We start from the raw sequence: 26,257 nt of genomic DNA, 5'->3' as shown, positions 1-26,257 counted from the left end.
TTTTACCGTGGGATGGCAAAACCACAGTTATTTTTTACTGGGGTATACCACACTTTTTTAAATAGTGATATTTGCGGCTGAACAGTGAGCGACACACTCAAACTGCTTTTTTTTAGATACCAAAGGCCCAAAACTGGATAGTACAGCGATTTGACCCGTGGAACTGCGAAACCACACTGGAATGTCGGGCCTACACAAGACTATTTTCAACAGATATATTTTTGTTTCACAACAGTCAGGAGACACTACTGTTTTTCTTTACGGAAAAAACTACCAAAAGCTGAATAATAGAGATTTTTTACCGTGGGATGGCAAAACCACAGTTATTGTTTACTGGGGTATACCACACTTTTTTAAATAGAGATATTTGCGGCTGAACAGTGAGCGACACACTCAAACTGCTTTTTTTTTAGATACCAAAGGCCCAAAACTGGATAGTACAGCGATTTGACCCGTGGAACTGCGAAACCACACTGGGATGTCGGGCCTACACAAAACTATTTTCAACAGATATATTTTTGTGTCACAACAGTCAGGAGACACTACTGTTTTTCTTTACGGAAAAAAACTACCAAAAGCTGAATAATAGAGATTTTTTACCGTGGGATGGCAAAACCACAGTTATTGTTTACTGGGGTATACCACACTTTTTTAAATAGAGATATTTGCGGCTGAACAGTGAGCGACACACTCAAACTGCTTTTTTTTTAGATACCAAAGGCCCATAACTGGATAGTACAGCGATTTGACCCGTGAAACTGCGAAACCACACTGGGATGTCGGGCCTACACAAGACTATTTTCAACAGATATATTTTTGTGTCACAACAGTCAGGAAACACTACGGTTTTTCTTTACGGAAAAAACTACCAAAAGCTGAATAATAGAGATTTTTTTACCGTGGGATGGCAAAACCACAGTTATTGTTTACTGGGGTATACCACACTTTTTTAAATAGAGATATTTGCGGCTGAACAGTGAGCGACACACTCAAACTGCTTTTTTTTTAGATACCAAAGGCCCAAAACTGGATAGTACAGCGATTTGACCCGTGGAACTGCGAAACCACACTGGGATGTCGGGCCTACACAAGACTATTTTCAACAGATATATTTTTGTGTCACAACAGTCAGGAGACGCTACTGTTTTTCTTTACGGAAAAAACTACCAAAAGCTGAATAATAGAGATTTTTTACCGTGGGATGGCAAAACCACAGTTATTGTTTACTGGGGTATACCACACTTTTTTAAATAGAGATATTTGCGGCTGAACAGTGAGCGACACACTCAAACTGCTTTTTTTTTAGATACCAAAGGCCCAAAACTGGATAGTACAGCGATTTGACCCGTGGAACTGCGAAACCACACTGGGATGTCGGGCCTACACAAGACTATTTTCAACAGATATATTTTTGTGTCACAACAGTCAGGAAACACTACGGTTTTTCTTTACGGAAAAAACTACCAAAAGCTGAATAATAGAGATTTTTTACCGTGGGATGGCAAAACCACAGTTATTGTTTACTGGGGTATACCACACTTTTTTAAATAGAGATATTTGCGACTGAACAGTGAGCGACACACTCAAACTGCTTTTTTTTTAGATACCAAAGGCCCAAAACTGGATAGTACAGCGATTTGACCCGTGGAACTGCGAAACCACACTGGGATGTCGGGCCTACACAAGACTATTTTCAACAGATATATTTTTGTGTCACAACAGTCAGGAGACACTACTGTTTTTCTTTACGGAAGAAACTACCAAAAGCTGAATAATAGAGATTTTTTACCGTGGGATGGCAAAACCACAGTTATTGTTTACTGGGGTATACCACACTTTTTTAAATAGAGATATTTGCGGCTGAACAGTGAGCGACACACTCAAACTGCTTTTTTTTTAGATACCAAAGGCCCAAAACTGGATAGTACAGCGATTTGACCCGTGGAACTGCGAAACCACACTGGGATGTCGGGCCTAAACAAGACTATTTTCAACAGATATATTTTTGTGTCACAACAGTCAGGAGACACTACTGTTTTTCTTTACGGAAAAAACTACCAAAAGCTGAATAATAGAGATTTTTTAATGTGGGATGGCAAAACCACAGTTATTGTTTACTGGGGTATACCACACTTTTTTAAATAGAGATATTTGCGGCTGAACAGTGAGCGATACACTCAAACTGCTTTTGTTTTAGATATCAAAGGCCCAAAACTGGATAGTACAGCTATTTGACCCGTGGAACTGCGAAACCACACTGGGATGTCGGGCCTACACAAGACTATTTTCAACAGATATATTTTTGTGTCACAACAGTCAGGAGACACTACTGTTTTTCTTTACGGAAAACAACTACCAAAAGCTGAATAATAGAGATTTTTTACCGTGGGATGGCAAAACCACAGTTATTTTTTACTGGGGTATACCACACTTTTTTAAATAGAGATATTTGCGGCTGAACAGTGAGTGACACACTCAAACTGCTTTTTTTTTAGATACCAAAGGCCCAAAACTGGATAGTACAGCGATTTGACCCGTGGAACTGTGAAACCACACTGGGATGTCGGGCCTACACAAAACTATTTTCAACAGATATATTTTTGTGTCACAACAGTCAGGAGACACTACTGTTTTTCTTTACGGAAAAAAACTACCAAAAGCTGAATAATAGAGATTTTTTACCGTGGGATGGCAAAACCACAGTTATTGTTTACTGGGGTATACCACACTTTTTTAAATAGAGATATTTGCGGCTGAACAGTGAGCGACACACTCAAACTGCTTTTTTTTTAGATACCAAAGGCCCATAACTGGATAGTACAGCGATTTGACCCGTGAAACTGCGAAACCACACTGGGATGTCGGGCCTACACAAGACTATTTTCAACAGATATATTTTTGTGTCACAACAGTCAGGAAACACTACGGTTTTTCTTTACGGAAAAAACTACCAAAAGCTGAATAATAGATATTTTTTTACCGTGGGATGGCAAAACCACAGTTATTGTTTACTGGGGTATACCACACTTTTTTAAATAGAGATATTTGCGGCTGAACAGTGAGTGACACACTCAAACTGCTTTTTTTTTAGATACCAAAGGCCCAAAACTGGATAGTACAGCGATTTGACCCGTGGAACTGCGAAACCACACTGGGATGTCGGGCCTACACAAGACTATTTTCAACAGATATATTTTTGTGTCACAACAGTCAGGAGACGCCACTGTTTTTCTTTACGGAAAAAACTACCAAAAGCTGAATAATAGAGATTTTTTACCGTGGGATGGCAAAACCACAGTTATTGTTTACTGGGGTATACCACACTTTTTTAAATAGAGATATTTGCGGCTGAACAGTGAGCGACACACTCAAACTGCTTTTTTTTTAGATACCAAAGGCCCAAAACTGGATAGTACAGCGATTTGACCCGTGGAACTGCGAAACCACACTGGGATGTCGGGCCTACACAAGACTATTTTCAACAGATATATTTTTGTGTCACAACAGTCAGGAAACACTACGGTTTTTGTTTACGGAAAAAACTACCAAAAGCTGAATAATAGAGATTTTTTACCGTGGGATGGCAAAACCACAGTTATTGTTTACTGGGGTATACCACACTTTTTTAAATAGAGATATTTGCGACTGAACAGTGAGCGACACACTCAAACTGCTTTTTTTTTAGATACCAAAGGCCCAAAACTGGATAGTACAGCGATTTGACCCGTGGAACTGCGAAACCACACTGGGATGTCGGGCCTACACAAGACTATTTTCAACAGATATATTTTTGTGTCACAACAGTCAGGAGACACTACTGTTTTTCTTTACGGAAGAAACTACCAAAAGCTGAATAATAGAGATTTTTTACCGTGGGATGGCAAAACCACAGTTATTGTTTACTGGGGTATACCACACTTTTTTAAATAGAGATATTTGCGGCTGAACAGTGAGCGACACACTCAAACTGCTTTTTTTTAAGATACCAAAGGCCCAAAACTGGATAGTACAGCGATTTGACCCGTGGAACTGCGAAACCACACTGGGATGTCGGGCCTAAACAAGACTATTTTCAACAGATATATTTTTGTGTCACAACAGTCAGGAGACACTACTGTTTTTCTTTACGGAAAAAACTACCAAAAGCTGAATAATAGAGATTTTTTACTGTGGGATGGCAAAACCACAGCTATTGTTTACTGGGGTATGCCACACTTTTTTAAATAGAGATATTTGCTGCTGAACAGTGAGCGATACACTCAAACTGCTTTTGTTTTAGATATCAAAGGCCCAAAACTGGATAGTACAGCGATTTGACCCGTGGAACTGCGAAACCACACTGGGATGTCGGGCCTACACAAGACTATTTTCAACAGATATATTTTTGTGTCACAACAGTCAGGAGACACTACTGTTTTTCTTTACGGAAAAAACTACCAAAAGCTGAATAATAGAGATTTTTTACCGTGGGATGGCAAAACCACAGTTATTGTTTACTGGGGTATACCACACTTTTTTAAATAGAGATATTTGCGGCTGAACAGTGAGCGACACACTCAAACTGCTTTTTTTTTAGATACCAAAGGCCCAAAACTGGATAGTACAGCGATTTGACCCATGGAACTGTGAAACCACACTGGGATGTCGGGCCTACACAAGACTATTTTCAACAGATATATTGTTGTGTCACAACAGTCAGGAAACACTACTGTTTTTCTTTACGGAAAAAACTACCAAAAGCTGAATAATAGAGATTTTTTACCGTGGGATGGCAAAACCACAGTTATTGTTTACTGGGGTATACCACACTTTTTTAAATAGAGATATTTGCGGCTGAACAGTGAGCGACACACTCAAACTGCTTTTTTTTTTAGATACCAAAGGCCCAAAACTGGATAGTACAGCGATTTCACCCGTGAAACTGCGAAACCACACTGGGATGTCGGGCCTACACAAGACTATTTTCAACAGATATATTTTTGTGTCACAACAGTCAGGAGACACTACTGTTTTTCTTTATGGAAAAAACTACCAAAAGCTGAATAATAGAGATTTTTTACCGTGGGATGGCAAAACCACAGTTATTGTTTACTGGGGTATACCACACTTTTTTAAATAGAGATATTTGCGGCTGAACAGTGAGCGACACACTCAAACTGCTTTTTTTTTTAGATACCAAAGGCCCAAAACTGGATAGTACAGCGATTTGACCCGTGGAACTGCGAAACCACACTGGGATGTCGGGCCTACACAAGACTATTTTCAACAGATATATTTTTGTGTCACAACAGTCAGGAGACACTACTGTTTTTTTTTACGGAAAAAACTACCAAAAGCTGAATAATAGAGATTTTTTACCGTGGGATGGCAAAACCACAGTTATTTTTTACTGGGGTATACCACACTTTTTTAAATAGAGATATTTGCGGCTGAACAGTGAGCGACACACTCAAACTGCTTTTTTTTTGGATACCAAAGGCCCAAAACTGGATAGTACAGCGATTTGACCCGTGGAACTGCAAAACCACACTGGGATGTTGGGCCTACACAAGACTATTTTCAAAAGATATATTTTTGTGTCACAACAGTCAGGAGATACTACTGTTTTCTTTATGGAAAAAACTACCAAAAGCTGAATAATAGAGATTTTTTACCGTGGGATGGCAAAACCACAGTTATTGTTTACTGGGGTATACCACACTTTTTTAAATAGAGATATTTGCGGCTGAACAGTGAGCGACACACTCAAACTGCTTTTTTTTTAGATACCAAGGGCCCAAAACTGGATAGTACAGTGATTTGACCCGTGGAACTGCGAAACCACACTGGGATGTCGGGCCTACACAAGACTATTTTCAACAGATATATTTTTGTGTCACAACAGTCAGGAGACACTACTGTTTTTCTTTACGGAAAACAACTACCAAAAGCTGAATAATAGAGATTTTTTACCGTGGGATGGCAAAACGACAGTTATTTTTTACTGGGGTATACCACACTTTTTTAAATAGAGATATTTGCGGCTGAACAGTGAGCGACACACTCAAACTGCTTTTTTTTTAGATACCAAAGGCCCAAAACTGGATAGTACAGCGATTTGACCCGTGGAACTGCGAAACCACACTGGGATGTCGGGCCTACACAAGACTATTTTCAACAGATATATTTTTGTTTCACAGCAGTCAGGAGACACTACTGTTTTTCTTTACGGAAAAAACTACCAAAAGCTGAATAATAGAGATTTTTTACCGTGGGATGGCAAAACCACAGTTATTGTTTACTGGGGTATACCACACTTTTTTAAATAGAGATATTTGCGGCTGAACAGTGAGCGACACACTCAAACTGCTTTTTTTTTAGATAACAAAGGCCCAAAACTGGATAGTACAGCGATTTGACCCGTGGAACTGCGAAACCACACTGGGATGTCGGGCCTACCCAAAACTATTTTCAACAGATATATTTTTGTGTCACAACAGTCAGGAGACACTACTGTTTTTCTTTACGGAAAAAACTACCAAAAGCTGAATAATAGAGATTTTTTACCGTGGGATGGCAAAACCACAGTTATTGTTTACTGGGGTATACCACACTTTTTTAAATAGAGATATTTGCGGCTGAACAGTGAGCGACACACTCAAACTGCTTTTTTTTTAGATACCAAAGGCCCATAACTGGATAGTACAGCGATTTGACCCGTGAAACTGCGAAACCACACTGGGATGTCGGGCCTACACAAGACTATTTTCAACAGATATATTTTTGTGTCACAACAGTCAGGAAACACTACGGTTTTTCTTTACGGAAAAAACTACCAAAAGCTGAATAATAGAGATTTTTTACCGTGGGATGGCAAAACCACAGTTATTTTTTACTGGGGTATACCACACTTTTTTAAATAGAGATATTTGCGGCTGAACAGTGAGCGACACACTCAAACTGCTTTTTTTTAGATACCAAAGGCCCAAAACTGGATAGTACAGCGATTTGACCCGTGGAACTGCGAAACCACACTGGAATGTCGGGCCTACACAAGACTATTTTCAACAGATATATTTTTGTTTCACAACAGTCAGGAGACACTACTGTTTTTCTTTACGGAAAAAACTACCAAAAGCTGAATAATAGAGATTTTTTACCGTGGGATGGCAAAACCACAGTTATTGTTTACTGGGGTATACCACACTTTTTTAAATAGAGATATTTGCGGCTGAACAGTGAGCGACACACTCAAACTGCTTTTTTTTTAGATACCAAAGGCCCAAAACTGGATAGTACAGCGATTTGACCCGTGGAACTGCGAAACCACACTGGGATGTCGGGCCTACACAAAACTATTTTCAACAGATATATTTTTGTGTCACAACAGTCAGGAGACACTACTGTTTTTCTTTACGGAAAAAAACTACCAAAAGCTGAATAATAGAGATTTTTTACCGTGGGATGGCAAAACCACAGTTATTGTTTACTGGGGTATACCACACTTTTTTAAATAGAGATATTTGCGGCTGAACAGTGAGCGACACACTCAAACTGCTTTTTTTTTAGATACCAAAGGCCCATAACTGGATAGTACAGCGATTTGACCCGTGAAACTGCGAAACCACACTGGGATGTCGGGCCTACACAAGACTATTTTCAACAGATATATTTTTGTGTCACAACAGTCAGGAAACACTACGGTTTTTCTTTACGAAAAAAACTACCAAAAGCTGAATAATAGAGATTTTTTTACCGTGGGATGGCAAAACCACAGTTATTGTTTACTGGGGTATACCACACTTTTTTAAATAGAGATATTTGCGGCTGAACAGTGAGCGACACACTCAAACTGCTTTTTTTTTAGATACCAAAGGCCCAAAACTGGATAGTACAGCGATTTGACCCGTGGAACTGCGAAACCACACTGGGATGTCGGGCCTACACAAGACTATTTTCAACAGATATATTTTTGTGTCACAACAGTCAGGAGACGCTACTGTTTTTCTTTACGGAAAAAACTACCAAAAGCTGAATAATAGAGATTTTTTACCGTGGGATGGCAAAACCACAGTTATTGTTTACTGGGGTATACCACACTTTTTTAAATAGAGATATTTGCGGCTGAACAGTGAGCGACACACTCAAACTGCTTTTTTTTTAGATACCAAAGGCCCAAAACTGGATAGTACAGCGATTTGACCCGTGGAACTGCGAAACCACACTGGGATGTCGGGCCTACACAAGACTATTTTCAACAGATATATTTTTGTGTCACAACAGTCAGGAAACACTACGGTTTTTCTTTACGGAAAAAACTACCAAAAGCTGAATAATAGAGATTTTTTACCGTGGGATGGCAAAACCACAGTTATTGTTTACTGGGGTATACCACACTTTTTTAAATAGAGATATTTGCGACTGAACAGTGAGCGACACACTCAAACTGCTTTTTTTTTAGATACCAAAGGCCCAAAACTGGATAGTACAGCGATTTGACCCGTGGAACTGCGAAACCACACTGGGATGTCGGGCCTACACAAGACTATTTTCAACAGATATATTTTTGTGTCACAACAGTCAGGAGACACTACTGTTTTTCTTTACGGAAGAAACTACCAAAAGCTGAATAATAGAGATTTTTTACCGTGGGATGGCAAAACCACAGTTATTGTTTACTGGGGTATACCACACTTTTTTAAATAGAGATATTTGCGGCTGAACAGTGAGCGACACACTCAAACTGCTTTTTTTTTAGATACCAAAGGCCCAAAACTGGATAGTACAGCGATTTGACCCGTGGAACTGCGAAACCACACTGGGATGTCGGGCCTAAACAAGACTATTTTCAACAGATATATTTTTGTGTCACAACAGTCAGGAGACACTACTGTTTTTCTTTACGGAAAAAACTACCAAAAGCTGAATAATAGAGATTTTTTAATGTGGGATGGCAAAACCACAGTTATTGTTTACTGGGGTATACCACACTTTTTTAAATAGAGATATTTGCGGCTGAACAGTGAGCGATACACTCAAACTGCTTTTGTTTTAGATATCAAAGGCCCAAAACTGGATAGTACAGCTATTTGACCCGTGGAACTGCGAAACCACACTGGGATGTCGGGCCTACACAAGACTATTTTCAACAGATATATTTTTGTGTCACAACAGTCAGGAGACACTACTGTTTTTCTTTACGGAAAACAACTACCAAAAGCTGAATAATAGAGATTTTTTACCGTGGGATGGCAAAACCACAGTTATTTTTTACTGGGGTATACCACACTTTTTTAAATAGAGATATTTGCGGCTGAACAGTGAGTGACACACTCAAACTGCTTTTTTTTTAGATACCAAAGGCCCAAAACTGGATAGTACAGCGATTTGACCCGTGGAACTGTGAAACCACACTGGGATGTCGGGCCTACACAAAACTATTTTCAACAGATATATTTTTGTGTCACAACAGTCAGGAAACACTACGGTTTTTCTTTACGGAAAAAACTACCAAAAGCTGAATAATAGATATTTTTTTACCGTGGGATGGCAAAACCACAGTTATTGTTTACTGGGGTATACCACACTTTTTTAAATAGAGATATTTGCGGCTGAACAGTGAGTGACACACTCAAACTGCTTTTTTTTTAGATACCAAAGGCCCAAAACTGGATAGTACAGCGATTTGACCCGTGGAACTGCGAAACCACACTGGGATGTCGGGCCTACACAAGACTATTTTCAACAGATATATTTTTGTGTCACAACAGTCAGGAGACGCCACTGTTTTTCTTTACGGAAAAAACTACCAAAAGCTGAATAATAGAGATTTTTTACCGTGGGATGGCAAAACCACAGTTATTGTTTACTGGGGTATACCACACTTTTTTAAATAGAGATATTTGCGGCTGAACAGTGAGCGACACACTCAAACTGCTTTTTTTTTTAGATACCAAAGGCCCAAAACTGGATAGTACAGCGATTTGACCCGTGGAACTGCGAAACCACACTGGGATGTCGGGCCTACACAAGACTATTTTCAACAGATATATTTTTGTGTCACAACAGTCAGGAAACACTACGGTTTTTGTTTACGGAAAAAACTACCAAAAGCTGAATAATAGAGATTTTTTACCGTGGGATGGCAAAACCACAGTTATTGTTTACTGGGGTATACCACACTTTTTTAAATAGAGATATTTGCGACTGAACAGTGAGCGACACACTCAAACTGCTTTTTTTTTAGATACCAAAGGCCCAAAACTGGATAGTACAGCGATTTGACCCGTGGAACTGCGAAACCACACTGGGATGTCGGGCCTACACAAGACTATTTTCAACAGATATATTTTTGTGTCACAACAGTCAGGAGACACTACTGTTTTTCTTTACGGAAGAAACTACCAAAAGCTGAATAATAGAGATTTTTTACCGTGGGATGGCAAAACCACAGTTATTGTTTACTGGGGTATACCACACTTTTTTAAATAGAGATATTTGCGGCTGAACAGTGAGCGACACACTCAAACTGCTTTTTTTTAAGATACCAAAGGCCCAAAACTGGATAGTACAGCGATTTGACCCGTGGAACTGCGAAACCACACTGGGATGTCGGGCCTAAACAAGACTATTTTCAACAGATATATTTTTGTGTCACAACAGTCAGGAGACACTACTGTTTTTCTTTATGGAAAAAACTACCAAAAGCTGAATAATAGAGATTTTTTACTGTGGGATGGCAAAACCACAGTTATTGTTTACTGGGGTATGCCACACTTTTTTAAATAGAGATATTTGCTGCTGAACAGTGAGCGATACACTCAAACTGCTTTTGTTTTAGATATCAAAGGCCCAAAACTGGATAGTACAGCGATTTGACCCGTGGAACTGCGAAACCACACTGGGATGTCGGGCCTACACAAGACTATTTTCAACAGATATATTTTAGTGTCACAACAGTCAGGAGACACTACTGTTTTTCTTTACGGAAAAAACTACCAAAAGCTGAATAATAGAGATTTTTTACCGTGGGATGGCAAAACCACAGTTATTGTTTACTGGGGTATACCACACTTTTTTAAATAGAGATATTTGCGGCTGAACAGTTAGCGACACACTCAAACTGCTTTTTTTTTAGATACCAAAGGCCCAAAACTGGATAGTACAGCGATTTGACCCATGGAACTGTGAAACCACACTGGGATGTCGGGCCTACACAAGACTATTTTCAACAGATATATTGTTGTGTCACAACAGTCAGGAAACACTACTGTTTTTCTTTACGGAAAAAACTACCAAAAGCTGAATAATAGAGATTTTTTACCGTGGGATGGCAAAACCACAGTTATTGTTTACTGGGGTATACCACACTTTTTTAAATAGAGATATTTGCGGCTGAACAGTGAGCGACACACTCAAACTGCTTTTTTTTAAGATACCAAAGGCCCAAAACTGGATAGTACAGCGATTTGACCCGTGGAACTGCGAAACCACACTGGGATGTCGGGCCTAAACAAGACTATTTTCAACAGATATATTTTTGTGTCACAACAGTCAGGAGACACTACTGTTTTTCTTTACGGAAAAAACTACCAAAAGCTGAATAATAGAGATTTTTTACTGTGGGATGGCAAAACCACAGTTATTGTTTACTGGGGTATGCCACACTTTTTTAAATAGAGATATTTGCTGCTGAACAGTGAGCGATACACTCAAACTGCTTTTGTTTTAGATATCAAAGGCCCAAAACTGGATAGTACAGCGATTTGACCCGTGGAACTGCGAAACCACACTGGGATGTCGGGCCTACACAAGACTATTTTCAACAGATATATTTTTGTGTCACAACAGTCAGGAGACACTACTGTTTTTCTTTACGGAAAAAACTACCAAAAGCTGAATAATAGAGATTTTTTACCGTGGGATGGCAAAACCACAGTTATTGTTTACTGGGGTATACCACACTTTTTTAAATAGAGATATTTGCGGCTGAACAGTGAGCGACACACTCAAACTGCTTTTTTTTTAGATACCAAAGGCCCAAAACTGGATAGTACAGCGATTTGACCCATGGAACTGTGAAACCACACTGGGATGTCGGGCCTACACAAGACTATTTTCAACAGATATATTGTTGTGTCACAACAGTCAGGAAACACTACTGTTTTTCTTTACGGAAAAAACTACCAAAAGCTGAATAATAGAGATTTTTTACCGTGGGATGGCAAAACCACAGTTATTGTTTACTGGGGTATACCTCACTTTTTTAAATAGAGATATTTGCGGCTGAACAGTGAGCGACACACTCAAACTGCTTTTTTTTTAGATACCAAAGGCCCAAAACTGGATAGTACAGCGATTTGACCCGTGGAACTGCGAAACCACACTGGGATGTCGGGCCTACACAAGACTATTTTCAACAGATATATTTTTGTGTCACAACAGTCAGGAGACACTACTGTTTTTCTTTACGGAAAAAACTACCAAAAGCTGAATAATAGAGATATTTTACCGTGGGATGGCAAAACCACAGTTATTGTTTACTGGGGTATACCACACTTTTTTAAATAGAGATATTTGCGGCTGAACAGTGAGCGACACACTCAAACTGCTTTTTTTTTAGATACCAAAGGCCCAAAACTGGATAGTACAGCGATTTGACCCGTGGAACTGCGAAACCACACTGGGATGTCGGGCCTACACAAGACTATTTTCAAAAGATATATTTTTGTGTCACAACAGTCAGGAGACACTACTGTTTTTCTTTACGGAAAAAACTACCAAAAGCTGAATAATAGAGATTTTTTACCGTGGGATGGCAAAACCACAGTTATTGTTTACTGGGGTATACCACACTTTTTTAAATAGAGATATTTGCGGCTGAACAGTGAGCGACACACTCAAACTGCTTTTTTTTTAAATACCAAAGGCCTATAACTGGATAGTACAGCGATTTGACCCGTGGAACTGCGAAACCACACTGGGATGTCGGGCCTACACAAGACTATTTTCAACAGATATATTTTTGTGTCACAACAGTCAGGAGACACTACTGTTTTTCTTTACGGAAAAAACTACCAAAAGCTGAATAATAGAGATTTTTTACCGTGGGATGGCAAAACCACAGTTATTGTTTACTGGGGTATACCACACTTTTTTAAATAGAGATATTTGCGGCTGAACAGTGAGCGACACACTCAAACTGCTTTTTTTTTAGATACCAAAGGCCCAAAACTGGATAGTACAGCGATTTGACCCGTGGAACTGCGAAACCACACTGGGATGTCGGGCCTACACAAGACTATTTTCAACAGATATATTTTTGTGTCACAACAGTCAGGAGACACTACTGTTTTTCTTTACGCAAAAAACTACCAAAAGCTGAATAATAGAGATTTTTTACCGTGGGATGGCAAAACCACAGTTATTGTTTACTGGGGTATACCACACTTTTTTAAATAGAGATATTTGCGGCTGAACAGTGAGCGATACACTCAAACTGCTTTTGTTTTAGATATCAAAGGCCCAAAACTGGATAGTACAGCGATTTGACCCGTGGAACTGCGAAACCACACTGGGATGTCGGGCCTACACAAGACTATTTTCAACAGATATATTTTTGTGTCACAACAGTCAGGAGACACTACTGTTTTTCTTTACGGAAAAAACTACCAAAACCTGAATAATAGAGATTTTTTACTGTGGGATGGCAAAACCACAGTTATTGTTTACTGGGGTATACCACACTTTTTTAAATAGAGATATTTGCGGCTGAACAGTGAGCGACACACTTAAACTGCTTTTTTTTTTAGATACCAAAGGCCCAAAACTGGATAGTACAGCGATTTGACCCGTGGAACTGCGAAACCACACTGGGATGTCGGGCCTACACAAGACTATTTTCAAAAGATATATTTTTGTGTCACAACAGTCAGGAGATACTACTGTTTTTCTTTACGGAAAAAACTACCAAAAGCTGAATAATAGAGATTTTTTACTGTGGGATGGCAAAACCACAGTTATTGTTTACTGGGGTATACCACACTTTTTTAAATAGAGATATTTGCGGCTGAACAGTGAGCGACACACTCAACCTGCTTTTTTTTTAGATACCAAAGGCCCAAAACTGGATAGTACAGCGATTTGACCCGTGGAACTGCGAAACCACACTGGGATGTCGGGCCTACACAAGACTATTTTCAAAAGATATATTTTTGTGTCACAACAGTCAGGAGACACTACTGTATTTCTTTACGGAAAAAACTACCAAAAGCTGAATAATAGAGATTTTTTACCGTGGGATGGCAAAACCACAGTTATTGTTTACTGGGGTATACCACACTTTTTTAAATAGAGATATTTGCGGCTGAACAGTGAGCGACACACTCAAACTGCTTTTTTTTTAGATACAAATGGCTCAAAATGGATAATACAGAGGTTTGAACCGTGGAAGTGCAAAACAACACTTCTGTTTCTCTAGCCTACACCAGACTATTTTCAACAGTTATATTTATGTCTAAAAAATCAGAGACACGCTTTTTTTGGGTGGGGGGGGGGACACACCAAAAGGTTAATAAGACGGGTATTTGTACAGTGTGAAGGAGGAAAAATAGGAGGATTTAGATGAAAAAAAAAGGATTTTTCCTGGCCCCCGACATCTGGAGCTAAGTCCAGCAATTTCAGCAACAGGAGCACACAGGACTGTAATGCAGCGTTTGCTGGTATAACCACTGCGTCTCCTATACAGCCTACCTGCCTGATATCTGGGATGGATATTAGTCCTGAGAAGGACTGTTTGTGTGTTCTGGCAGCCTTTACAGACCCTACACTAACTATTTCGCAGTTTATATCTCTCCCTAAATCAGCAGCGCTGTCCCTACACTGTCTAATCCGGAGCGACTGTGTCCAAGATGGCGGCGCCCGGTTTTAAATACTCGAGGTGACGCTGTGCGGCCAGACAATCACTGTAATGCCCACAACCAACATGGCTGCAGCATTACAGTGACATGCTGGCAATCCCTGCATGTTCATCGGCTCTGTAAAGAGCGCCAAACATGCAGGGTGGAGACCCGAGCTCCCGCCCGAGTAACCCGGAAATGCTCGGTGCTCGCCGAACATCCCGAGTATGTTCGCTCAACACTAGTGCTGACGTAAAGCAGAGAAATATACACCATTGTATCTTAGTAGAACTGCATACATTACTTATGATATGTAAAACTCGCCACCATCTGACAACTTCTGAGTAACCATCCATCACTTACAATATACACAAAGGATTGCATTCTTTGCACTTATTCCAACAGAACATGCAGTAGGGAAAATAATTATTTGATACACTGCCGATTTTGCACGTAATCCCACCTACAAAGAATGGAGAGATCTGTAATTTTTATCGTAGGTACACTTCACCTGTGAGAGACAGAATCTAAAAAAATCCAGAAAATCATGTGGAACCCCAGGGGTCTGGTTACCACAGTAATAGCAATATTACGTCTGAGAGCAGGTGGGAGGTCTCCTGGTCAGGTGCCCTAAGCATGCCACACCTCCTGCCCAGTCCTGGGAGGGGAAGAACTTCCCCTATAAAAACTGGGGGCTGAGGCAGGGTTAGGGAGGAAGAAGAGGAGTCCCAGACAGAGACACAGTCTGGTCTGGAGTGGAGCAGATACAGGGAGAGCAAGATCAGGAGCTCTGTGGGAGCAGTGATAAAAGGGGTCAGAGATTGGAAGCTGCAGAGCTCATCCTGACTGAAGAGATCTCACCGGACACGGAGTCCGAGGCTGTGGGGACTGATCCGTACCCAGCAGCAAAAACCGACCGGCAGGGGATTTCAGGTCCTCTGGCCGAGAAACCCGAAGGCACGGTCACACGCAAGGGACCAGCACCGCCGGCGTGGAGCGGAGGCTACCAGAAGGCCCCGAGTCACCGGCCATACGGGTGAGCACCACACGGTACACTCAGGGACGTGGGCTACTTCTACCCGCTTCTAGCAAGGTAGCCAGGAAGAGTACAATAGTTGGGGAGGCCTACAATTCCGCCTGGCCAGGGGAGATCCTATCTGCTCACAGACTGACCAGGCCCCGATCGCTAGCCAGTACTCCCGGGAGGGTCTACCTTTGCCACCAGTAAAGACCCTGAACTACACCGCACCGTCTCTGAGTGGTTCCTGGTGCCCGCGTGCAATTCTGCTATCCCCATCATCCACGTCCGCTGCCCTGAGGCCATACCCCTCCCGTTGGGGGTTATACTATCCACGCTGCACAACCGTACCACCGGCCTCAGCGGTCTGCCCTGCAGCGGCGGGTTCCTAACCGCATTCAACGGGTGGCGTAGTCGAACTCTATAACATCTTATTTTATTCTAAATTCCGCCACTTAGTTTGACACCCTGGGCACGGACCGGGTCACCGCCACGAGGACTACTACCCCTATCAGATCTGGCTCCGGGTATTCCCTGCATGCGCAACGCTGCCCAACATGGCCCAGGGGGTGCGTCAACTTTGGCGTAGTCGGCAGGATTTCGTGCCCGCAACCACCGGGTACTGCGTGCCTGAAAAAGACTTAAACTTACCTGTGGTGAAGATTCCCGCCATCCGACGCCATCTTCTGCCTTCTTCCCGCCATCCGTGGAGTTTTCCCGCCATCCGACGCCATCTTCTGCCTTCTTCCCGCCATCCGTGGAGTTTTCCCGCCATTGGACGCCATCTTGAGGACGCCGCGCGGGAAGAAGAGGGGCGTGGACTCCGAAAGCGCGCGAGAACTGAAGCTCCACCTCACGTCCGGACGTTGCGTAAGGTCCTGGAAGGAGCCCAGCAGACGCCGACGTCACAGGAGCGCAACGGAAGGTCCTCGACCCTGACGATCCACTGCGGAGCCGCGGCCTACGGAAGAGGATCATCGCAAGGTAGGCCACGGTCCACTAGGGGGGAGGAGGATGTCGGATACAGAGGAGAGCTTCACTGCCACAGCCACCGCCAGCGCCACCGCTGCTGCGGTCATGCCTTTCACTATGCCCTATATCCCGGGGGCAGCCTGGCTACCCCAGTACTCAGGGGAGTCACATACCCTAACTGACTTCAGAGAAAAGCTGGATAGCCTCTTCCAGGTGTACCCCCTCACAGAAGAGCAAAAAGTGAGCATCCTGGTGGCTCAATTAACAGGGGCAGCCCAAAGGGAGGTAAAGTCCTGGCCACTTGGGAGGAGGAGGACTGTCGCAGAGATACTAGCCCGGCTGAAGGACACCTTTGATACCCGTACCTCAGCCGAGATCAAGCTTAGATTCTACGGGTGCAAGCAGCGAGCACATGAGAATATAAGGGACTATGCACTAAACCTACAAGAGGCCCTGAGAGCCATTAAGCAGGCCGACCCTGACGTCGTGGGAAACGAAGACAAGCTGTTGACTGAACAATTTATAGAGGGTCTACATTGCAATGCCCACCGAACCCAGTTGCGGGCAATGGCCTTACAGGACCCTCATCTGGACTTTGCACAGTTCAAGGACAGAGCCATCCGGGTGCTCCGAGAACCGGCACCAGGTGGCACTGTGACCCACAGACGCCCTACTACCACTTACCACCAGGAGATGGCGCCCTTGTCGGCAGGGCCTGTGGGAGCTGATGCGCAGGCTTTAAACAATGACCCAGATACAGACCTGCACCATCAGGTCCAAGAGCTAACTAAAAGCGTTGCTGCGCTAACCCGAACTGTGCAGTCTTTACAGGTTTCTACTCCAGGGAAGATCCAGCTGGCATCCGGACCGGAGGACATCCCGTGGCGCCGACCAAGGAGGACCCCACCGGCCAGAGGAAGACCCAGCGACCGATACAACGAGGACGGACAACCCATCTGCCGCCGCTGCAATCAACCCGGACATATGGCAAGGTACTGTCCTTTAAACTGGCACAACCTGGGGTAGAGGGCCAACCCCTAGGAATAAGATCACCAGGCCCATCGAACTGGCGTGACAAATATGTGGGAGGACGTCCAGTCTTGCCTGTGGTACTGGATGGCATTCCTATGAGTGCCCTACTGGACACCGGGTCACAGGTCACCACCATCCCGTACGCGCTCTTCAAGCAGTACTGGAATGACTCGGATATAACTCGCTACCCTGACGACGACTTGAGTATCATCGCCAGCAATGGTCAGCCCGTGCCACAGATCGGATTTAAAGAGGTGACCATTAAAATCGGTTAAGTCGAACTGGCAGCACAGGGACTGATCATTGTGGACATTGACAAGCTCGAGAGTCACCCAAAGATAACTCTAGGAACTAATGTGATTGAAAATTGTCTTGCAGAGGTGATTCTCATTTTACAGCAGGTTGCCAAGAACGCCAGCTCCGGTCAGCAGCGAGTGCTCCAAAAAGAGATCCGGGCACTGATGCGACGGCAACAGGTGGAACTCTCCGGTGGTGAGATTGGTAGCGTGAGAATGTGTGACCCTTTCCCTATTGCCATGCCCCCGAAAAGTGAAATGATGATTTGGTGCCGGGCAGCTATTGGTCTGAGAGGTAGAGATTACCAGGCAATGGTAGAACCAGTCTACTCAGACAGTAGGCCCACCATTTTGACAGCACGGGGGGTGGTCGATGTACGCCATGGGAGGGTGCCCGTTCGCATCATAAATATCGGGGAGAGAGAAGTACACCTGCCCCGGTATGCCACGCTAGCCAAATTGTTCACCATAAACCAGAATTCTGTACAGGCCGTGGAACCCTTGCCTCCATCTCAACCAGAGGAAGGTAACGGCTCTAAGCAACAAATGGAGGACTGGTGTCAGCAACTACATTTGGGTACTGACTCCACTCCCTCACACCAGAAACAGGGAGTCTATCGGGTGGTTCAAGAGTACGAGAGAGTGTTTAGTAAACACCCGTTAGACTTCGGGCGAGTAAAGGGGGTAGAACACCACATCCCCACGGGAGACCATCCTCCCATAAAGGAGAGATACCGACCCATACCCCCTGCACACTACCAACACGCCAAGGGGATGCTTAGAGACATGAAGGAGGCTGGGGTAATCAGGGATAGCTGTAGCCCCTGGGCAGCTCCACTAGTCTTGGTTAAAAAAAAAGACAACACCATGAGAATGTGTGTAGACTACCGGAAAATCAACCGTATCACACACAAAGATGCGTACCCCTTACCAAGGATAGAGGAGTCTTTGGCTGCTTTAAAATCTGCTAACTTCTTCTCCACTTTGGATCTCACTAGCGGGTACTGGCAGGTTCCTGTAGCAGAGGCGGACCGGGAGAAGACTGCATTCACCACCCCGATGGGACTTAGCGAGTTTACCTGCATGCCGTTCGGACTCTGCAACGCACCAGGAACCTTCCAACGATTGATGGAATGCTGTCTGGGACACCGGAACTTTGAGACGGTCCTGCTGTACCTGGACGATGTTATAGTTTATTCCAAAACCTACGAGGACCACCTGAAACACCTGGCGGAGGTGTTTGAAGCCCTGGCAAACTACGGTCTGAAGGTGAAACCGTCGAAGTGTCACCTGCTAAAACCAAAAGTGCAGTACCTGGGACACGTGGTGAGTGCTGACGGAGTGGCTCCCGACCCTGATAAGATCACCGCGATTAAGGAATGGCCAAGACCCTCCAGCGTAAGGGAAGTACGGCAGTTCCTCGGGTTGGTAGGCTACTACCGAAGATTCATTCCCGGTTTCACCAAAAAGGCAGCTCCTATGCAGGACCTCCTGATAGGCCAGTCCAGGAAGGCCAAGAACCAGAAGCCGCCCTTCAGATGGGAGAAGCTGGAAGAAGAGTCCTTCCGCCAGCTGAAGATGGCCCTCACGGGGGATGAAATCCTGGCATACCCTGATTACAGCCAGCCCTTTATCCTCTACACCGACGCAAGTAACATCGGGCTAGGAGCCGTACTGTCCCAGATCCAGCAGGGGAGAGAACGGGTAATTGCTTACGCCAGCCGAAAACTGCGACCCACCAAAAGAAACCCTGAGAATTACAGCTCATTTAAGCTAGAGTTCCTGGCAGTGGTGTGGGCAGTCACCGAACGCTTTAAGCACTACCTCGCCTCTTCCCGGTTCACCGTGTACACGGATAACAACCCGTTGACACACCTGGACACTGCAAGACTCGGTGCCCTGGAGCAGAGATGGATGGCCCGCCTGTCCAACTATGAATTCACTATCAAATACTGGGCAGGACGCTCCAATACCAACGCGGATGCCTTGTCCAGAATGCCAAACCTACCGGACGTAGGGGAAGATCCAGAGGAACTGGAAGAAGTTGAACTCCCCGCGTTCCACCATCATGGGACTACCCAGTATTCCCACCGTGTGAAGGACAGGCGCTCCATGACATTCAATCCCTTGCCCCACTACAACTGGGCGGAGATGCAAGACAGTGATCCCGCAGTCCATTTGGTGAAGGAGATGCTGACTCAGCCAGATGCTCGCCTTGACCCAGACGCTCCGGAGGAAACCAAGCAACTGTGGGCTGAGAAGAGTCGACTGTTCCTTTACAAGGGGAAGTTGTGCCGTAGAATGGTTAACTCCCGGACGCATGAACTGATCTGGCAAGTAGTGGTGCCAAGAAGAGACGCGGCTATGGTACTGGAGGCATACCACGACGGAGCTGGGCACTTCGGATGGAAGAAGCTGGAGTTCCTGCTGCGCGGGCGGTTCCACTGGGTAGGCATGAGAGGAACCATCGAGAGGTGGTGCAGAGACTGTGGCCCATGCAACCTAAGAAGGAAGGACCGTGCCAGTCAGAAGACTCCCCTGCAGTCCATCGTCACCAGGCAGCCGTTGGAACTGGTAGCCTTGGATCATGTAAAACTGACCCCCAGCAGAAGTGGCTACGTCTATGCGTTAACCATCGTGGATCACTACTCCCGGTTCTTGGTTGTAGTCCCCGTCAAGGACTTAACGGCTCAAACAGCAGCTAGAGCCTTTCAGCAGCACTTCTGCCGTCCACACGGATACCCAGAGCAGGTGCTGACGGACCAGGGACCTACCTTTGAAGCGGAAGTCTTCCAGGAGTTCTGCACTCTGTATGGCTGCCGGAAGATAAGAACAACACCCTATCATCCGCAAACCAATGGACTCTGCGAGAAGATGAACCAGGTGGTGATAGACCTTCTGAAAACGTTGCCCCTGGAAGAACGCAGTCTGTGGCCTGAGAAACTGCCTGATCTGGTGGACCTACACAACCACATCCCTGTAGGTTCTACCAACTGTACCCCGGCTTACCTAATGAGAGCAAGACCTGGTAAGCTGCCTGTTGATCTGGATATGGGAGTCCTGACACCCGAGGACACTTCACCAGAAGCAGACTGGGACACAGAGAGGCAGCAGCAGTACCGGAAAGTACAGGAGAGCGTTGAGCGAAGTCTCTGTCAAGCAAGAGAAAGACAGGAGAAGACTTACAACCAGTATGCTCCCGCTGTTCCCCTGGTACCTGGAGAGCAGGTCTTGAAAAGGAAGAGACGGCTCCACAAGTTGGACGACCAGTGGGAGAAGGACCCGTACACCGTACTGCCATCAAGCCATGAAAACCCAAAAATCTGCACAATCAGTAAGGATGGAGGAGAAACCACAGCCATTGTCTCCCGAGATCACCTGAAGAAGTGTCCCGAGCAGCTACGAAACCCTGAAGAAGATCAAGAAAACCCTCGACCCGCAGAGGAAAGGGAAGAAATGGTCAGTACTGTACTCGGAGACTTCCCTCGGTCTTGGACACAAGTAAATGGCGCTGTTGTGGTACCCGTCCTCACCTTCCTCCAGCCAGCATCCCAAGTGCCTACGGAAAAACAGGTAGAGCTGGAAGAGCAGCCGGTCCAGGAGGCAGAAGACCCCACACAAGCAGACCAGGAGAATCGACCCTCTGCTTATAGTGAGCCTGCCGTGCCCCTAGTGAGCCAAAGAACCCGTAGACAGCTGCCCAGCTTACCTTTGACAGCTCCTACACCCTGTAGCTTAGGACCGGTCAGTAAGCTCCATAGGTCTACTAGGGCCACTAGAGGCCAGTTGCCAGTACGTTGGAGGATCTAAAGTGTTCAGACTGTTTTATTGGTATTTACCTGTTTACTGTTGCTTGTAAATAATTATGTTTTCCAGTTATTTTATAGGTGTCTTTTGTGGATTAACCGGAATTCTTTGTATATATGTTTGGAGCGTAACCCTGGAATGGACTAAGACTGCTAAAGACTCGGGGTAGGACAGACCCCCACCTGGTTACGGCTCCCTGTTCTTTGGTGAAATGGACACCCTAATTGCTTCAAAAACTGCACCCGGTTGCGGACACGCCGTGACCACCCTAACGTGTTTTTCCTTATTGTATTGTTCCTGTTTATACCCTGTTATGTTTTCAAAAATATGTTTAGTCCCGGAGTACTAAATTTTACTAGGGGGGAATGTGGAACCCCAGGGGTCTGGTTACCACAGTAATAGCAATATTACGTCTGAGAGCAGGTGGGAGGTCTCCTGGTCAGGTGCCCTAAGCATGCCACACCTCCTGCCCAGTCCTGGGAGGGGAAGAACTTCCCCTATAAAAACTGGGGGCTGAGGCAGGGTTAGGGAGGAAGAAGAGGAGTCACAGACAGAGACACAGTCTGGTCTGGAGTGGAGCAGATACAGGGAGAGCAAGATCAGGAGCTCTGTGGGAGCAGTGATAAAAGGGGTCAGAGATTGGAAGCTGCAGAGCTCATCCTGACTGAAGAGATCTCACCGGACACGGAGTCCGAGGCTGTGGGGACTGATCCATACCCAGCAGCAAAAACCGACCGGCAGGGGATTTCAGGTCCTCTGGCCGAGAAACCCGAAGGCACGGTCACACGCAAGGGACCAGCACCGCCGGCGTGGAGCGGAGGCTACCAGAAGGCCCCGAGTCACCGGCCATACGGGTGAGCACCACACGGTACACTCAGGGACGTGGGCTACTTCTACCCGCTTCTAGCAAGGTAGCCAGGAAGAGTACAATAGTTGGGGAGGCCTACAATTCCGCCTGGCCAGGGGAGATCCTATCTGCTCACAGACTGACCAGGCCCCGATCGCTAGCCAGTACTCCCGGGAGGGTCTACCTTTGCCACCAGTAAAGACCCTGAACTACACCGCACCGTCTCTGAGTGGTTCCTGGTGCCCGCGTGCAATTCTGCTATCCCCATCATCCACGTCCGCTGCCCTGAGGCCATACCCCTCCCGTTGGGGTTATACTATCCACGCTGCACAACCGTACCACCGGCCTCAGCGGTCTGCCCTGCAGCGGCGGTTTCATAACCGCATTCAACGGGTGGCGTAGTCGAACTCTATAACATCTTATTTTATTCTAAATTCCGCCACTTAGTTTGACACCCTGGGCACGGACCGGGTCACCGCCACGAGGACTACTACCCCTATCAGATCCGGCTCCGGGTATTCCCCGCATGCGCAACGCTGCCCAACATGGCCCAGGGGGCGCGTCAATCACATTGTATGATTTTTACATAATAAATTTGCATTTTATTGCATGAAATAAGTATTTGATACAATAGAAAAACAGAACTTAATATTTGGTCCAGAAACCTTTGTTTGCAATTACAGAGGTCAGACTATTAACATTTTTCTTGTCCACACCTGCTCCAGGAGCAGCCACAACAGGCTGACATTTTCGGTTTTCTGCAGCTTAAGTGGCATCTTTTCTGTATTATTCAGTTGTTTCAGCCACACAGGTGCAAACAGTGGCATCAAATCCAGCACACAGTCATGTATTCTTCATAGCAAGCGCTGGTAGTAACATGGCTCATACTGGAGAGACACCAATGTGTGCAATCTGCTAGATCTGGTGACCTGTAAGTGCTATTCTTGTTTAGATCAGTGTCTAGAAGTAACAACAATGCAGCTACAAGTAATAGACCGCACAAATTCACCGGCAAATCACAAAGCACATGGAATAGAAGTGTCTTCAATTGCAATAGTAACTTCAAAACTTCAAAGTTCTAAGCTGTCTCTGAACGTGACATTAACATGAGAACTGTGTGTCAGGAGCTGTATAAAACAGCTGTACACAATCCTAGTATCACCTGCCCAATGCCAAGCTGCAGCTGAGGTGGTGTAAAGCACATCGCCGCTGGACTCTGGAGCAGCAGAAACATGTTTTCTGGACTGGAGTTAGCAATCTCTTTTCTGGGTTTGGCCGAGACCTGTGGAACACTGCCTGTGTGGCACCCTGCTACCACAGGTACCACAGGACCCAAAAGGGTGCATGGACGGACTTCTCCACAAGAGGCCCTCATTACAAACAAACACCTCCACCCTTCCACCTCATACCACCAGAGGGACCCCTGTTAGGGATATATATATGGAGGGTGGAGTCAGGCAGTTCAGTCAGAGAGTGAGTTCAGTCAGGCAGTGTGCTCGCACTTAGACAAGTAAAGAAGCGGCACGCCTGCTGCTGTGTTGAGGGCCCTGAGTGTGGTCGAGGTAAAGAGAGAGGAGAGAGGAGTTAAGGGGGCAGAGGAGCATCACAGGCTCACCCCAAGACACAATCCAGACAACGGGTCCGCGCCTACAGGGTTCTCTACACCCAGTAGGGACAACCGGCATACCAGGAGGCTTCCAGACCCCTGGTCATCCTGAAGCTACCATCAAATACAGGACTAAGAACCACGAAGGCCCCGGCGTCCAGGGATAGTGGTTGCCAAAGGAAAGTCCTACTACCAAGCGGTCAGGTGAGAGAGCAACGCAACATAGAAGCCAGGCCAAGTTGCAGGCTGGCCAGAAGCTTAGAGAGAGGGAGACACGGATCAGGAGGCCTTATACCCGCTCACTGGGGAGAGTCCAGAAGTGCACCCTTCCTAGCAAGTACCCTGGACCATGCCTGCCGTTACACCAGTAAAGGTACTGAAGCAAATCCCCTGTGTGCGTGTCCTTCATTCCCCCTGACCTGACCGGGCCATCTCTCACCTGCATCCCATCCATCAACCCTGCCCCGGGGGCCCGCTCTGCCTGTGGGGAGCAGAAACATCCCGGCTGCCATTCCATCACCCCCGGAGGTCTGCAGCAGCCCCGGTAACTATTACCGGATACCACAGTTGGCGTCACAAAACAAACTGTTAAACAACACTAAAACCCCTTTTTAAAGAGTGACCCCAGGGTACGGGCCCGGGAGCCGACTGCCGTGACATCCCAAGAAGGTACAGGCCCGGGTACCGAGTTTCCCCCATATTCCCCCTGGGCGAGTCACCTGCCAGACTCAGTGCCATAACTAGAGTCCGATGAGCCCTGGTTCAAAATTTGGACTTGGGCCCCCACCTTCTTGTTGGTCACATGTATAGGCTCTTGTAGTATTCTAAATCCTATGAAGACATACTTGCCCCTACTCATAACAAAATAATGTTCCCCATCCTGTACTAATGTCACCCATCCTGGGGCCACTTCCTGGTATAATGTCCTCTATCCAGGCCCCTTCTGGTAATAATGTCCCCCATCCTGTACTAAGGTAACCCATCCTGGGCCACTTCCTGGTATAATTTCCTCCATCCAGGCCCCTTCTGGTAATAATGTTCTCCATAATGTGCCCCTTCCAGTAATAATATCCAACATCCTGTGTCCCGACTAGTAAGAATGTGACCCATCCTGGGCCTCTTCCAATAATAATGTCCAACATCCCGAGTCCTTCCCTGATATAATGTCCTCCATCCTGGCCACTTCCTGGTATACTGTCTCCCATCTTGGGCCTTTTCCTGCTATAATGCTCCCTTCCTATGATAATGTCCCCACCCTTGCTCCTTCCTGATATAATGCCCCTGTCCTGGACACAATCAAGAAATAATGCCCCACATCTTGGTATAATGTCCCAATCCCAAGACCCTTCCAGTAATAATGTCCCCCAGTCTGGGCCCCTTCCTGGTATAATGTCCCCCATCCAGTAATAGTGTGTCCCCCATCCTGGACTCTTCCTGGCATAATGCCCCCCTCCCGGGTCCATCCAGTAATAATGTTCCCTATTTCACTGCTGTTCTCTAACACATCTAAACATAAAAAAGATGATTCTCACTTTTCCCTGCTCCCATGACTTGCAGCATCCTCTTCTATAGCCAGGGCAGAGGCTGACAGCTGACTTCTGCATGCCTGCTGTGAGCAATGCATGACGTCACTGTTATTAACCTCCCGAACATACCCAGTCATGGTTGCACCCTCTGCAGCACCTGACCAGACTGCATAGTGCCTATTATATAATGTGGATGAGAAAAGAAATGGTCTAGGGTTTGATTTTAGGATTTGGTCCTTTATTTCCTATGAAGGTTCATTTTAAGACTACGTTATAC

General features: G+C 45.3%; 1 protein-coding gene across 1 annotated transcript in view; it reads right to left on the bottom strand.

Annotated features, from left to right (window-relative positions):
• The window catches only part of LOC141168944 (CD5 antigen-like), a 154,345-nt gene extending 128,328 nt beyond the window's left edge, over positions 1–26,017 (bottom strand). The window contains exon 1 of the mRNA XM_073655084.1: positions 25,987–26,017. Coding sequence (XP_073511185.1) covers positions 25,987–26,014 — 28 coding nt within the window. The 5' untranslated portion in view covers positions 26,015–26,017. The remainder of the gene's footprint in view (positions 1–25,986) is intronic.
• Positions 26,018–26,257: the final 240 nt, after the last annotated feature.

The sequence above is a fragment of the Phyllobates terribilis genome, unplaced genomic scaffold, assembly GCF_046119375.1.
Source record: "Phyllobates terribilis strain yellow unplaced genomic scaffold, ASM4611937v1 Scaffold_1__5_contigs__length_1240528914, whole genome shotgun sequence".
NCBI lineage: Eukaryota > Metazoa > Chordata > Amphibia > Anura > Dendrobatidae > Phyllobates > Phyllobates terribilis.
This window is presented reverse-complemented; position numbering and strand designations above follow the sequence as displayed.